Here is a 13,005-nt window from a genome sequence, read left to right as displayed (position 1 = left end):
ACCAGCCTCAAATTGTGGGATTTTTAGAAAGTTAACTGGTATGGATGAGCCTGTGGCTCCTGGGTAAGTTTCCAGGCCACTGCTGTCTGGAAGCTTCCTGCCAGGAGGGTCCAGCTCTGTGGAGAGTGGCTTCTGTGAGTGTGTGCTCAGGTGTGTGCTTTTCTCTCCTCCTGTCCCTTCCCTCTGATGGCTGGGAGGCATCAAAGGTTCATGCTCTCAGCAAGCTGTGGGGTTTCTTCAGAACATTCCAGGTCTGGCTTCTCAGATTTCTTTCTGTCTCTGTTTAGGCTGGGCTAAGCAGTTCCAAGCTTTCCATGTCCAAGGCCCTCCCTCTTACCAAAGTGGTTCAGAATGATGCATACACAGCTCCTGCTCTCCCCTCCTCTATTCGAACAAAAGCCTTGACCAACATGTCCCGGACACTGGTGAACAAGGAAGAACCCCCCAAAGAGCTGCCACCTGCTGAGGTGAGATGACGGTGGCGACCACAGTAGTTAGGGGTCAGGAGGGCTGTATGCTCTGTGTATCTCATTGCATCCCCATAACACCTTTGTGAGGTGGGCATTGCCACCTTCGTTCTACAGATGAGCAAACCAAGACCTAGGGACTCTTGCCCTCAAAGCTTACAGGCTCGTGGAGATAGCAGACCTGCTGAGAGATTGTGGTGTCTGGTGCTATGGTAGAGGCTCTCCCAGAAGAAAGCAGTTAGGAGTGCTGAGGACAGAGCATCTTATTCCAGTTGAGAAGTCTGGGGAAAAGGGCTCTTTTAACTGAGTGGGTCTGGAAGCATGAGCCATTAGGTAGATCCTTCCAGACAGAGGCTCAGGGCCTGAGAGGCTTGCATATTCGGGAGATGGGAGAGGGTCCATGCTTTTAGCATAGAGTGGTGGGGCCATAGTGCACACTGAAGTTCAGTGGGCCCAGTTGTGGTAACTCCATGGAGCTTTCCTCTGGGCCTTCCTGGTCACGTGCCTGGAGGAATTTCTGTTGCGGGAGTGCTCATCAGCTGTCCAGCTTCTGGTAACGCTCTTGTCTCTGTGGCAGCCTGTCCTCAGCCCACTAGAAGGCACCAAGATGACTGTGAATAATCTGCACCCTCGAGTCACTGAGGAGGACATTGTTGTAAGTACTGTGACCTACCGGAAATTTAAATCTCAATCTACCTCTGTGGCAAAGGTCTCTTAAGACCCCCATCTCCAGGTCTTAACTGAGACTAACAGCAGCAAAAGGATGCAGAGCAAATGACTCATGGGGTGAAGTCTGGGGAAACCAGGTGCAAGCCTCCAGAGGCCCCTCCCAGTAGAGTTGCACAGGATGCTGGGTGCAGCTCGCAGCGTTGTGACAACACATGGGACACCAGGGAAGCTCATTAGGGTGCCCAGGGGTTTTACTGGGGACTGGTCACTTCGGCATTCTCTGTGTAGCATGTACCAAAATTCCAGACACCCAGAAGGAAAGCAGGTGTTGGAGCAGAAACCATGTTGTTTGCACAGTTGAGGCACCGTGAACTGTGGGATGGCAGGAGCCCTCCTGAGATCTGAGTTTCCAGATGCCAGCCAAGGGCCACCCCTGGAATCGGGTCTTTCAAACAACAGCAGTCAGGCCAGCTGCTTCACTGTTCTGCATGGCTTCTAAACCAAGGCCAAGTGCCTGGCCTGAGTCTTAGAAGTTAGGGGATATCTGTGCTGTAATGGGTCCTAAATGGGATCCTTTCTTCCCATACTGGCAGTATCCAGTAGTTGTATTTTCTTGTGAGTCTTTGGAACTTTCTGCGTCCTTTGGAGATTTTACGTGATGATTCCAAAGTGAAAGAAGGGAGATGGATTGGTGGTCTCTGCCTTCCTGCTTCATCCTGTCCCACTGCATGGCATTCATGGGCAAAACCTGTCAAGTGCCTGTGAGTGGGGTTCTAGATGCAGCTAGGACTTCTTTTCAACATCATTTTCACTCCGGCACCCAAAAGAGCCATTAGTTTAGAAATCCAGGCATCCTTTGACCTGTCAGATCATGAAATGAATATAGTTGGAGAATCCAGTCTCTCCCTGCAGCTGAACCCCAGGCTAACAACCCACACTCGTCATCACATTTGTTAAAATTTTTTCTTTTTGAGACAGAGTCTTGCTCTGTTGTCCAGGCTGGAGTGCAGGCTTACTGCAACCTCCGCCTCTCGTATTCAAGCAATTCTCCCGCCTCAGCCTCCTGAGTAGCTGGGATTACAGGCATGCACCATCAGGCCCAGCTGATTTTTGTATTTTTAGTAGAGACAGGGTTTCACCACGTTGGTCAGACTGGTCTCAAACTCCTGAACTCGTGATCCACCCGCCTCGGCCTCCCAAAGTGCTGGGATTGTTGGCGTGAGCCATCATACTTTGCCATTTTTTTTTTTTTTTTTTGAGATGGAGTCTTCTCTATCGCCCAGGCTAGAGTACAATGGCATGATCTCGGCTCACTGCAACCTCTGCCCGGATTCTAAGCAATTCTCCTTGCCTCAGCCTCCTGAGTAGCTGGGATTACAGGCGCCCACCACTACCGCCTGGCTAATTTTTGTATTTTTAGTGGAGACAGGGTTTCACCATGTTGGCCAGGTCTCGAGCTCCTGGTCTCCTAGTCTCGAACTCCTGATCTCAAATAATCTGCCTGCCTCGGCCTTCCAAAGTGCTAGGATTACAGGTGGTTAAATCTTAATTGTGAAACACACGTGCTGTGAGCTGGATGTTAGAACTAAGCAGGGTCACTGGCATGTCCTCCTCCTGTAGCAGGGACAGTGCTGTGAATGGTGCACACGAGGATGGAAACTAGCCTGTTTTGTGTAATACTTGACAAGTCATAAAGAATTAAAGCTGATTACTGGGTGCAGTGGCTCACGCCTGTAATCCCAGCACTTTGGGAGGCCAAGGTGCGTGGATCACCTGAGGTCAGGAGTTCAAGACAAGCCTGGCCAATATGGCGAAACCCTGTCTCTACTAAAAATACAAAAATTAGCCAAGGATGGTGGCGGGTACCGTAATCCCAGCTACTCGGGAGGCTGAGGAAGGAGAATCGCTTAGAACCCGGGAGGTGGAGGTTTCAGTGAGCTGAGATTGCACCATTGCACTCCAGCCTGGGCGATAGAGTGAGACTCGGTCTCAAAAAAAAAAAAAATTAAAGCTGTTTATAAACGTAGTAACAACTGCCATTTATTGAGCACTTGCTATGTGCCAGGCACTTTAGGCAGACTGTCGGAAGATACATTATGGTGGAAAACTAAACGCCAGTCATGATCAGCGCTCAGAGGAAGTCACTTCTCTTCTACCCAAATAGGCAGTGTTGAGAGGATCAGGGTAATAACATTGGAATTACACCCAGTATTTATAGTTGGCCCTCCATATCTGTGGCTTCTGCATCCCAGAACCACTGAAGGAAAATATTCATTAACCAACCACTGAATGAAAGTACTCAAAATTTTTAAAATAACAGTATAATGAGAAATAATACAAATTTTAGAACTACAGTGTAACAACTATTTACATAGAGTTTACATTGTGTTGGGTATTACAGGTGATGTAGAGATGATGTATACTGGACGAGGTGCATAGGTTATATGTAAATACAACAGCATTTTATAGCAGGGACCTGAGCATCCACAGATTTCAGTATCTGCGAGTAATTCTGTAACCAGTCTCCCGCTGGTGCAGAGGGACATCTTGTTTTGATATTTATCATTAAAAACAAATCATGTTAAGGGCCTTTTCATAAACCTTCTCTTTGCCCTCACAGCAACCTGTGAAGGCAGTTGGAGGTGAAAAAGTGGCGTGAGTGCTAGTCACCCTCTGTCTGCACATTCTGCTCCCTCCCTGGCCTTGTCTATAAAATGAGGTGGAGATTGGAGTCGATGTGTGCAATGATGTCTGCCTTAAAAATTATCTCAGTTGAGCTTTCCAATAACCCTGGGAAGTGAGCTAATCCTTTTTATTTTCAGAAGAGGAAACAGGCTCAGAGAAGTTAAGTAACATGCTAGACATTTCATAGTGGAAAGGAAGCAGAGCCTGGGGATCACACTCAGGACTGTCCAACTTAGAGTGACCGACTGTCCCAGTTTTGTTAGGAACTCTCCTGGTTTTAGCACTCAAAGTCCCATGTCCAGGGAAACCCTTCAATCCAGCCAAACCAGGACTCTGGGTAGAACTACAGAATTTCTATTTCTAACAGATTCCCAGGTGACATATTGTAGCTGTCTTTCTTTGTATACATTCATTCTCATGACAGGGCTCTCTGATTTTCATAACTGTTTTATCCCTGTTGTTGAGGTGGGCACTGAAGACTTTGGTGGTGGCTTCCTGGGAGGTCCCAGGTGATACAGGGCTTGTAAGTCCAAGCCCATTTCTCACTGCTGACCTCATTTGGTGCTGTGTTAAGACCTGTGGGTGTCTTAGGAGCACCACCTACAGTGGAGCCTCCCTGCAGTCTCGGGCACAGGGGCATATTTAGCTGCAGTGGAGCCACCACACCCCAGGGCCTTCAGCATGCGTGAGTGACAGGCCGTCAGAAATTCTTCCCTAATCCCAACCCCTCTTGTTCTGTGCAGGAGCTTTTCTGTGTGTGTGGAGCCCTCAAGCGAGCTCGGCTGGTCCATCCTGGTGTAGCAGAGGTGGTGTTTGTGAAAAAGGACGATGCCATCACTGCATATAAGAAGTACAACAACCGGTGTCTGGACGGTAAGTTCGGGAGAAAACAGCCCCTGACTCTCCCACTCCTCTCTACTTGCTGTCAGGTAGCAGACCTTCCTGGGGAAGTCTCTCTGAGATGCGTGGAACCCATCTCTGGGGCCTCCTCTGCATCAGGAACTGCTGTGCAGTCCCTGAGTAGTGCTGAGCTGTGGGTTACACAGGGCCCTGGGTTTTCACCCAGCCCTTAAGCTTTTAAGCCCAGGAAAAAGAAAAATACCATTTCTCCATGGATGATTCTCTTAAGGGGTCTTGCCAGGGTAGTCAAGAGCCACAGCTTTTCCCTTCCAGATGTTGGTCTGCTCACTGCTAGGGCAGAGGTTCCTCAAAGGCCTGGAGTTTTGTCTGAATGTTGGCACCTGGGTGAGAGCTGCTCCTAGTGGGTAAACAACAGACCTTATTGACTTCAGGTTCTTATTTTTCATCTCTAGACAGGCCATAGAGAAGAATTCTGTCTGCCATGCTCCTTTTCCACTCATTTGTTCTTTCAGTATGTATTGAGTGCCTACTGTGGACCAAGGCCCTGTGCTAGAAGTGGAGAAGCAGAGACTAATAAAACAATACAACAGTAAAAAAATTACAAATAAAAGACCTGGAGCCTTGGCTAAATCTTGGCACCTGGGTGAGCTCCCCTGGGTGAGTCAGTGGAGTTCTGATTTGATTTCCCCATGGCTAATGATGTGGAGCACCTTTTCATGTGCTTATTGGCCATTTGCATGTCATTAAAAAACTTATTTTTTTAATTTTTGGTTTAGTTTTAAATTTTAAATTTCTGTTGTTTTTGATTTTTGTTTTATTTTTTGTCATATGCTTGGATGTGGAAACACACTTCTTTTTCTTTTTCTTCTTCTTTTGAGTCTCACTCTTTTGCCCAGGCTGGAGTGCAGTGGAATGATCTCAGCTCACTGCAACCTCCACCTCCTGGGTTCAAGTGATTCTCCTGCCTCAGCCTCCTGAGTAGCTGGGACTACAGGCACGTGCCACCACGCCCAGCTAATTTTTTGTATTTTTAGTAGAGATGGGGTTTCATCATGTTGGCCACGCTGGTCTTGAACTCCTGACCTCAGGTGATCCACCCACCTCAGCCTCCCAAAGTGCTAGGATTACAGGCGTGAGCCACCGCACCTGACTGTCTTCTTTGGAAAAATACCTATTCAGTATCTTTGTCCACTTTTTAATTAGATTCTTTTTTATTATTGAGTTGTAAAAGTACTTTACATGTTTTTTAGTCCCTTATCAGAAAAGTGATTTACCAGTATTTTCTCGCATTCTGTAGGTGTTTTGGATTCTCCTTTTTAATGTATTCATATGCTGTATTGACTTTTTGGTCAACAACAGACCACATATATGACAGTGGGCCCATAACATTATAATACCATATTTTTATGGTACTTTTTCTATGTTTAGATGTGCAAATACAGTTGCCTGCCATATTCAGTAGAGTAACATGCTGTACAGCCAGGTGTGGTGGCTCAAGCCTGTAACTAGCAAATTGAGAGGTGGAGACAGGAGGATTACTTGAGCCTAGAAGCTGGAGACCAGCCTGTGCAACGTGGCAAGACCCTGCCTCTACAAAAAATAAATTAGCTGGGCGTGGTGGCGTGTGCCTGTAGTCCTAGCTGCTGGGGAGGCTGAGGATCACCTGAGCCTGGGAAGTTGAGGCTGTGGTGAGCTGTGATCCTGCCACTGCACCTGGAATGTATTCCCTTGGTTAAATGATACATGACTGTATGTGCATTTATAGCTATATATCTTCTAAGCATTGCTTTAACTGCGTTCCATGTTTTGGTATATCATGCCTTCATTTTGGTTCATCTTGAATTATTTGCTAATTTCTTTGTGATTTCTCCTTTGAATCATTGGTTATTTAGGATTGTTTTAATTTCCATATATTCATGCGTTTCCCAGATTTTCTTCTGTTCTTTGAATGTTTAAGGAGAATATGTATTTTGTTGTTGTTAGGTGGAGTGTTCTGTAGATGTCTATTATGTCTAGTTGCTTTATAGTGATAAAGTGCTGTTTCATTGTTGATCTGCCTGGTTCTATCTAGTATTCAAAGTGAAATATTGAGGGGTTGTTTGTTTTTGAGCTGGAGTTTCCCTCTGTTGCCCAGTTGCAGTCGCTTGGTCTCTGCTTACTGCAAACTCTGCCTCCTGGGTTGAAGCGATTCTTCTGTCTCAGCCTCCTGAGTAGCTAGGATTACAGGCGCCTGCTGCCACACCCAGCTAATTTTTGTATTTTTAGTAGAGATGGGGTTTCACCACATTGGCCAGGCTGGTCTAGAGCTCCTGATCTCAAGTGATCCGCCCACCTAGGCCTCCCAATATGCTGGTATTACGGTGTGAGCCACCACACCTGGTGAGATCTTTATTACTGTTTGTCTATTTCTCTCACTTCTGTTTATTTTTATTTTATGTATTTGAGGCTCTGTTAGTTGCATAAATATTTATGATTGTTTTCTTCTTGATGAATTGACCCTTTAAATTCCCTCTATATTGCTAGTAACATTTTTTTGGTTTGTTTTAACGTTTATTTAAGTTTATGTTAGTAATAGCTAAAAGTAAAACACCAGCTTTTTTAGGGTTGCTATTTGGGTGATACATCTTTTTTCACTTTTTTTTGAGATGGAGTCTCACTCGGTTGCCCAGGCTGGTATGCAGTGGCATGATCTCGGCTCACTGCAACCTCTGCCTCCTGGGTTCAAGTGATTCTTGTGCCTCAGTCTCCTGAGTGACTGAGACTACAGGTGAGCATCACCACACCCAGGTGTGTGGTGATTTTAGTAGAAACAGGGTTTCTGCGATGTTGGCCAGGCTGCTCTCAAACTCCTGGCCTTAAGTGATCTGGCCACCTCAGCCTCACAAAGTGCTGGGATTACAGGCATGAGCCGCCGTGCCTGGTCCACTCTTTCAATCTTTTTCTCTCATGGACTGTAAAAATGTATCTCTTGTAGAGAGAGTGTATAGTTAGATCTTACTGGTTATTTTTATTTTAATCCAATCTGACAATCTCTGTCTTTAGATTGGATTATTTAATCCACTCATATTTAATGTTGATAATTAGTTTTATTTCTTCCATTTCACTTTTTGGTTCTTCTTTAGTGGCTTTTCTTTTGCGTTACATGAATAATTTTTTTCTAACATTTTAATTCCTTTAATGATAAAAGTAAGATATGGAAATATTACTTCTACATGGCCCTATTCCTTCTTCCCTTTTTTTGTGCTATTACCGTTACACATGTGACATCTTATATACAGTGGGAGTGTGGTCTTCCTAGCAGTTAATCTTTTGTAGACAGAGTAGAATCCTGTGCATAATGCTTTTGATTGTCTTCACTTAATTTGATAGCAGAAACCTTTTCCCTTACTACTGGGATGGCTTCACATTGATCTCCTTTCTCCCTCACTTCCACTCATCTCCTGTACAAAGCAAGGTTTGTTGCCACTTTGCCTCTTGGAGCCCCCATTGCTGAGGTTTCCTCATGCCCTGGGATTTTCTTAGTATCTGGCTTTGCTGGAACCATGCAGCCTTGTCTCCATCTATTGAGCCAGAACTGCCGGTGGTGGGTGCTTTGACCATTGATGATGGAGGTACAGCCTTTGTCCTCTTGTGTGAGGAGCTGAGGTCTCATAGCAGAGCCTTTTTCTCTCTCTGTTTTTTCAGGGCAGCCAATGAAGTGCAACCTTCACATGAATGGGAACGTTATCACCTCAGACCAGCCTATCCTGCTGTGAGTTCCAAAGGCGGGGTCCTGGGGAGAGGGAGCTCCCTCCATCTCTTTTTATTCTAATGGGTAAACTGCCTGCATCACAGCTCTCCCTCATCCCCCCATTCCATTTCCTCTGTTCCAATGGCAGCTGGTTGTTTCAAATCCTTAAACTTGACCAAAATGGTTTGCTTTGTCATTTCCCCAGGGGTTGACCCTACAGGGGCTAGCACTATGATCTGGTTCTCAGCCTTCTGCTTTAGAAACATCTGAGTGGAGAATGGTGGGAGGTGGCTTGGGTCTCCCGCCTGTGTGCATTATCCGGGAACACAGGCTCCACCTCATGATTGGCTCTGATGGAGACACCACCAGATGCCACCTCTCATTTTGTTCCCCAATGGGTTTGTTTTTTTTTTTAAGTTATTTTGAGAATCTCAATGTGTTGCCCAGGCTGGTCTCAAACTCCAAGCAACCCTCTCATCTCAGCTGCCTGAGGAGCTGAGACTACAGGCGCTGAGACTACACTCCACACCCAGCTGGATTTGGCTTTAAGTACAATGGGAAGCCATTGAAGGCTTTTGTTACACACAGCTGAGTATACGTGTCTGGCCCAAGACTGAGGGCTTTTTTGAAGCCTGAGATGCATAAAATGTGGAGACTGTGAGGACATCATGTTCTAGATAAGGAGGCAGATACCAGGGAAGAGCTTAGACTTGGCAAGGTGAGTGGAATAGTGTGGGCAGGCCTGAAATAGAGTTTGAGATTTAAAAAGACTAGGATTTGAACCCTGGGTAATGAATTGTGTGATTTGGATGAGTTGCTTAAACTGTGTTCTAGGAATAAGTTGTATTCTAAAAATATTTCTTAAAGTTTGATAACCTAACAAGTTTGGGAACCATTGGGCTAAACAGAGTTAAATCTGTTTCACTTTTGGGCTTCTCAGGTTGTGAGATACCCTAATGATATGCTAATGTATGTTACCATCCAGGAGGAACATGCAGTGTTTCCTAAACGTAAAATCTCAAATTAGCCAGGAGTGGTGGAATGCACCTATAGTCCCGGTTACTTGGGGGGCTGAGGTGGGAGGACCTCTTGAGCCTGAAAGGTCGAGACTGTTGTGAGCCACAATCATGCCACTGCACTTCAGCCTGGGTGACAGTGAGACTGTCTCTAAAAAACCCTCACAAAACCCTAAAACATAGCACTGCCTGCATCTCTGTTTTCTCGTCATTAAATAAGAAAAACGCACCCTGGGCCACATGGCAAGACCTGGTCTCTACAAATAATTTAAAAATATTTTCCAGACATGGTGGTGCACGCCTATAGTCCTAGCTCCTCAGGAGGCTGAGGCAGGAGGACCGCTTGAGCGCAGGAGATCAAGGCTGCTCTGAGCCGTGATCGAGTTTACTGCAAGATGGAATGAGATGAAGGGGACTGGAAAGTGCTATACCCAGTGCCTCGCTCATGACAGATGCCCAGTAAATGGTGGATCCCCTCCCCATCTAAGGAAAAACTGACAAGAACTTTTGCCTCTTCTCTGCTCTCTACAGGCGGCTGAGTGACAGCCCCTCGGTGAAAAAGGAGAGTGAGCTGCCTCGCAGGGTGAACTCTGCCTCCTCCTCCAACCCCCCTGCTGAAGTGGACCCTGACACCATCCTGAAGGCTCTCTTCAAGTCCTCAGGGGCCTCTGTGACCACACAGCCCACAGAATTCAAAATCAAGCTTTGAGCAGGGGAGTGAGGCAGCCAGAAGTGGGGGCAGAGGAGGGTGGCTCTGTTTCCCCAAGGCAAAGCTTGTGACCAATGGGCCATCGGACTGGAGACCCCTGAGCGTGGGCAGGGTCGCCGGGGGTAAAGCGCTTCCTCACTGGATGGGACCCGCATTTCTGTGTTGTGTTCTGCCCTGTACTCTTCTCTGTTAACGTTTCCTATAGTATGTTTCTTCTCCATCTCATCGCTAAGGTAGGCTTGTGTTTTTCAGAGCGTGCCTCCCCCAGCCTCAGCCCTAAGTGGATTTTTTATTTGGAAATGGTACACTAAATTCTCTGGGTGGCTTTCTTGTGGCCCCATAGGATGCAGGGCAGGGGCTGTCTGAAGGACCCTGGTTTTTCCAGGGGCCACGGGGCTGCCTTTCCTTTGTCTACGTTAAGCTTTTCAAATAACACGAGATGGAAAGCCCTGCCATCCTGACAGGAACCAGGTCGGCCTGAGAGCTGTGCTGCTCCTCTGCCTGGTCAGTGGAGATGCCTGGGTGGGAAGCAGTTCTCAGGCCTCTTGTCCTCTCCGCATTAGCTCCAGGCCTCACTAGTGGCAAGGGCAGGATGAAGCTGCACCGCTGGGAAGAGTCTGTCCAGGAGTGTGCTTGGCTTGGAGGCCCACACTGCCTCCGCCCAGAGGTGGTTCTCTAGAGTTCACCTTGCCCTTGAGTTGTGTTGAATGCCCCACCCCAGGTCTTTTTCCCTTATGGGTGTCACTGCTGGGAGGGGGGTTGTGTTGTGAGCCCTCCCGGTTCTCACCTAGCCTGGCACTCATCACACCCTGGTTTTGATGCAGCTGCCGGCTCTCCTCAGATTGGGTCTTTCAAAGGCTCCACCTCCCATTCTGGAACACGGCAGGGTTGGGGCTTATTTGCATGCAAGAGGTTGGTTTGCTCCTGGCTCTCCATTTCTAGCCTCAGTTGTCTACAGAACAGTGGTCAGGGATGCCCAGAGGCATATATCTAGCTGCCACCCAGCGTTCCCACTTTTGTGAGTGACCCATCCATCCATGACCAGAGGGATATTTTTCTGCCTTGGCAGAGGAGGAGTCAAGGGAACAGGGCAACTCCACTAGGCAAGCTGTTTCCCCAGCATAGGTGCCGGCAGTGGGCACAAAGCTATAGAGCCCAAGGGCCATCCCTGAATTACCAGGCCAGTGTTGCCTCTGGTGTCACTGAGTGGTCCCCTGCTGGTTTGTTGGAACTGAAGGGAATCCAGGTTGGCAGAGTTGGAGCCAGTTGGGGAGCAGGATTATCAGAACTCTGCAGAATCAGTCACAAGTACTGGGAAAGGTGCATGCTGGAGACAGAGTGCCCAAGACTTGCTTGAGGCTAGCCCAGTAAAGGAAAAACCCAGAAACTCATGTTTGCAGAGGTCAGCTGTCAGGCAGGAAGGACCCAGGGTTTGAACCCAGCGTCAATCCTCAGGCTCTGAGGTTGCCCAGGCCAGGAAAGGCCAAGGAAGGGGCCTGGTGGTGCTCCACTTCCAGTTCTTTAAAGATGCTGCTTTTTATTCTCTTAATCCCTTCAAGTGGGTGCACACTGACTTCTCGTTAGCAGCTGGAAGACATTCCTCCTACACTTTACCCTTTCTGGCCCAAGAGAGCACCCAGAAGGCAGTAGGACCTGGTTTTTCAGGTACTGGGAACGGGGCTCACTGCTTGGACTTTACTTAGGGTTGGGACGGTAAATATCCTGCCACGAGGCTTTACCCTCTAATCCCAAAGCTGATCTTTTCTGGTTGTCACAGAGTTTCATTGAGCCCAGCTGCAGCCATCTGGAGCTGGTGCTGTAGGTGATCATCTGGTACATTGAGGGGACCTATTTGCCTCCTCCACTGTATAAGCTGTCACCTTGGGCGACAGGGAAGAGAAGGTGGTGGGCCAGTCCTGTGTCCTTCTTCACCTCCACTTCCCATGCCCCTATGTTACCCATCTGTGTTTCTTGTGCAAAAAGAGAGGAAGAGGCATTAAGGGATGAAGGGTGATTATGTATTACTTATCCATTTCTGAATAAACGTTTGTTATTCCTACCTTTGAGTTGTCTTTTTTCTTTTCTTTTTTTGAGACGGAGTTTCGCTCTTGTTGACCAGGCTGGAGTTCAGTGGCGCAATCTCGGCTCACCGCAACCTCCACCTCTTGTGTTCAAGTGATTCTCCTGCCTCAGCCTCCTGAGTAGCTGGGATTACAGGCATGTGCCACCACACCTGCCTAATTTTTTGTATTTTTAGTAGAGACGGGGTTTATCCATGTAGGTTCAGGCTGGCCTTGAACTCCCAACCTCAGGTGATCTGCCTGCCTCAGCCTCCCAAAGTGCTGGGATTACAGGCGTGAGCCACCGCAACTGGCCTTTTTGTTTTTCTTTTTTTGAGACAGAGTCTCATCTGTTGCCTAGGTTGGAATGTAGTGGCACAGTCTCGGTTCACTGCAATCTCCTCCTCCCAAACTCAGACAATCCTCCCACCTCAGCCTCCTGATTAGCTGGGACTACAGGCAAGTGTCACCACACCTGGCTAATTTTTGTAGAGATGGGGTTTCACCATGTTGCCCAGAGTGGTCCTTGAACTTCTCACCTCGGTGTTCTGCCTGCTTCAGCCTCCCTAAGTGTTGGAATTACAGGCATGAGCCAGCATGCCCAGCCAAGGGTTTTGATCTTTAGGGATTTCAGCATTTGGGGTGCAACTTATTATTTAAAAAATAGAGACAGGTTCTTGCTATTATGCCCAGGATGGTCTTGAACTCCTGGGCCCAAGTGATCCTGCTTCAGCCTCTGAAAGTGTTGGGGTTTTGGGTGTGAGCCACTGCTCTCCACCAGGGATGAAAATTAATGAAATTCCCCTGT

The 13,005-nt window shown here is 47.5% G+C and overlaps 1 protein-coding gene across 2 annotated transcripts in view; it reads left to right on the top strand.

The window, feature by feature from the left end:
- Positions 1 to 12,196, top strand: part of POLDIP3 (DNA polymerase delta interacting protein 3) — a 29,729-nt gene extending 17,533 nt beyond the window's left edge. For both annotated transcript variants that reach the window (XM_012476962.2, XM_012476961.3), the window contains 5 exons: positions 288 to 467; positions 1,045 to 1,122; positions 4,565 to 4,694; positions 8,367 to 8,433; positions 9,960 to 12,196. In XM_012476962.2, the coding sequence (XP_012332385.1) occupies positions 288 to 467; positions 1,045 to 1,122; positions 4,565 to 4,694; positions 8,367 to 8,433; positions 9,960 to 10,137 (633 nt within the window). In that variant the 3' untranslated portion in view covers positions 10,138 to 12,196. The remainder of the gene's footprint in view (positions 1 to 287; positions 468 to 1,044; positions 1,123 to 4,564; positions 4,695 to 8,366; positions 8,434 to 9,959) is intronic.
- Positions 12,197 to 13,005: the final 809 nt, after the last annotated feature.

This window comes from Aotus nancymaae, unplaced genomic scaffold, assembly GCF_030222135.1.
Source record: "Aotus nancymaae isolate 86718 unplaced genomic scaffold, 86718_ANA_hifiasm-v0.15.2.pri h1tg000076l, whole genome shotgun sequence".
In the NCBI taxonomy this organism is placed as follows: Eukaryota; Metazoa; Chordata; class Mammalia; order Primates; family Aotidae; genus Aotus; species Aotus nancymaae.
The sequence above is the reverse complement of the archived record's forward strand: the minus strand, read 5'-3'. Positions and strand labels throughout refer to the sequence as shown.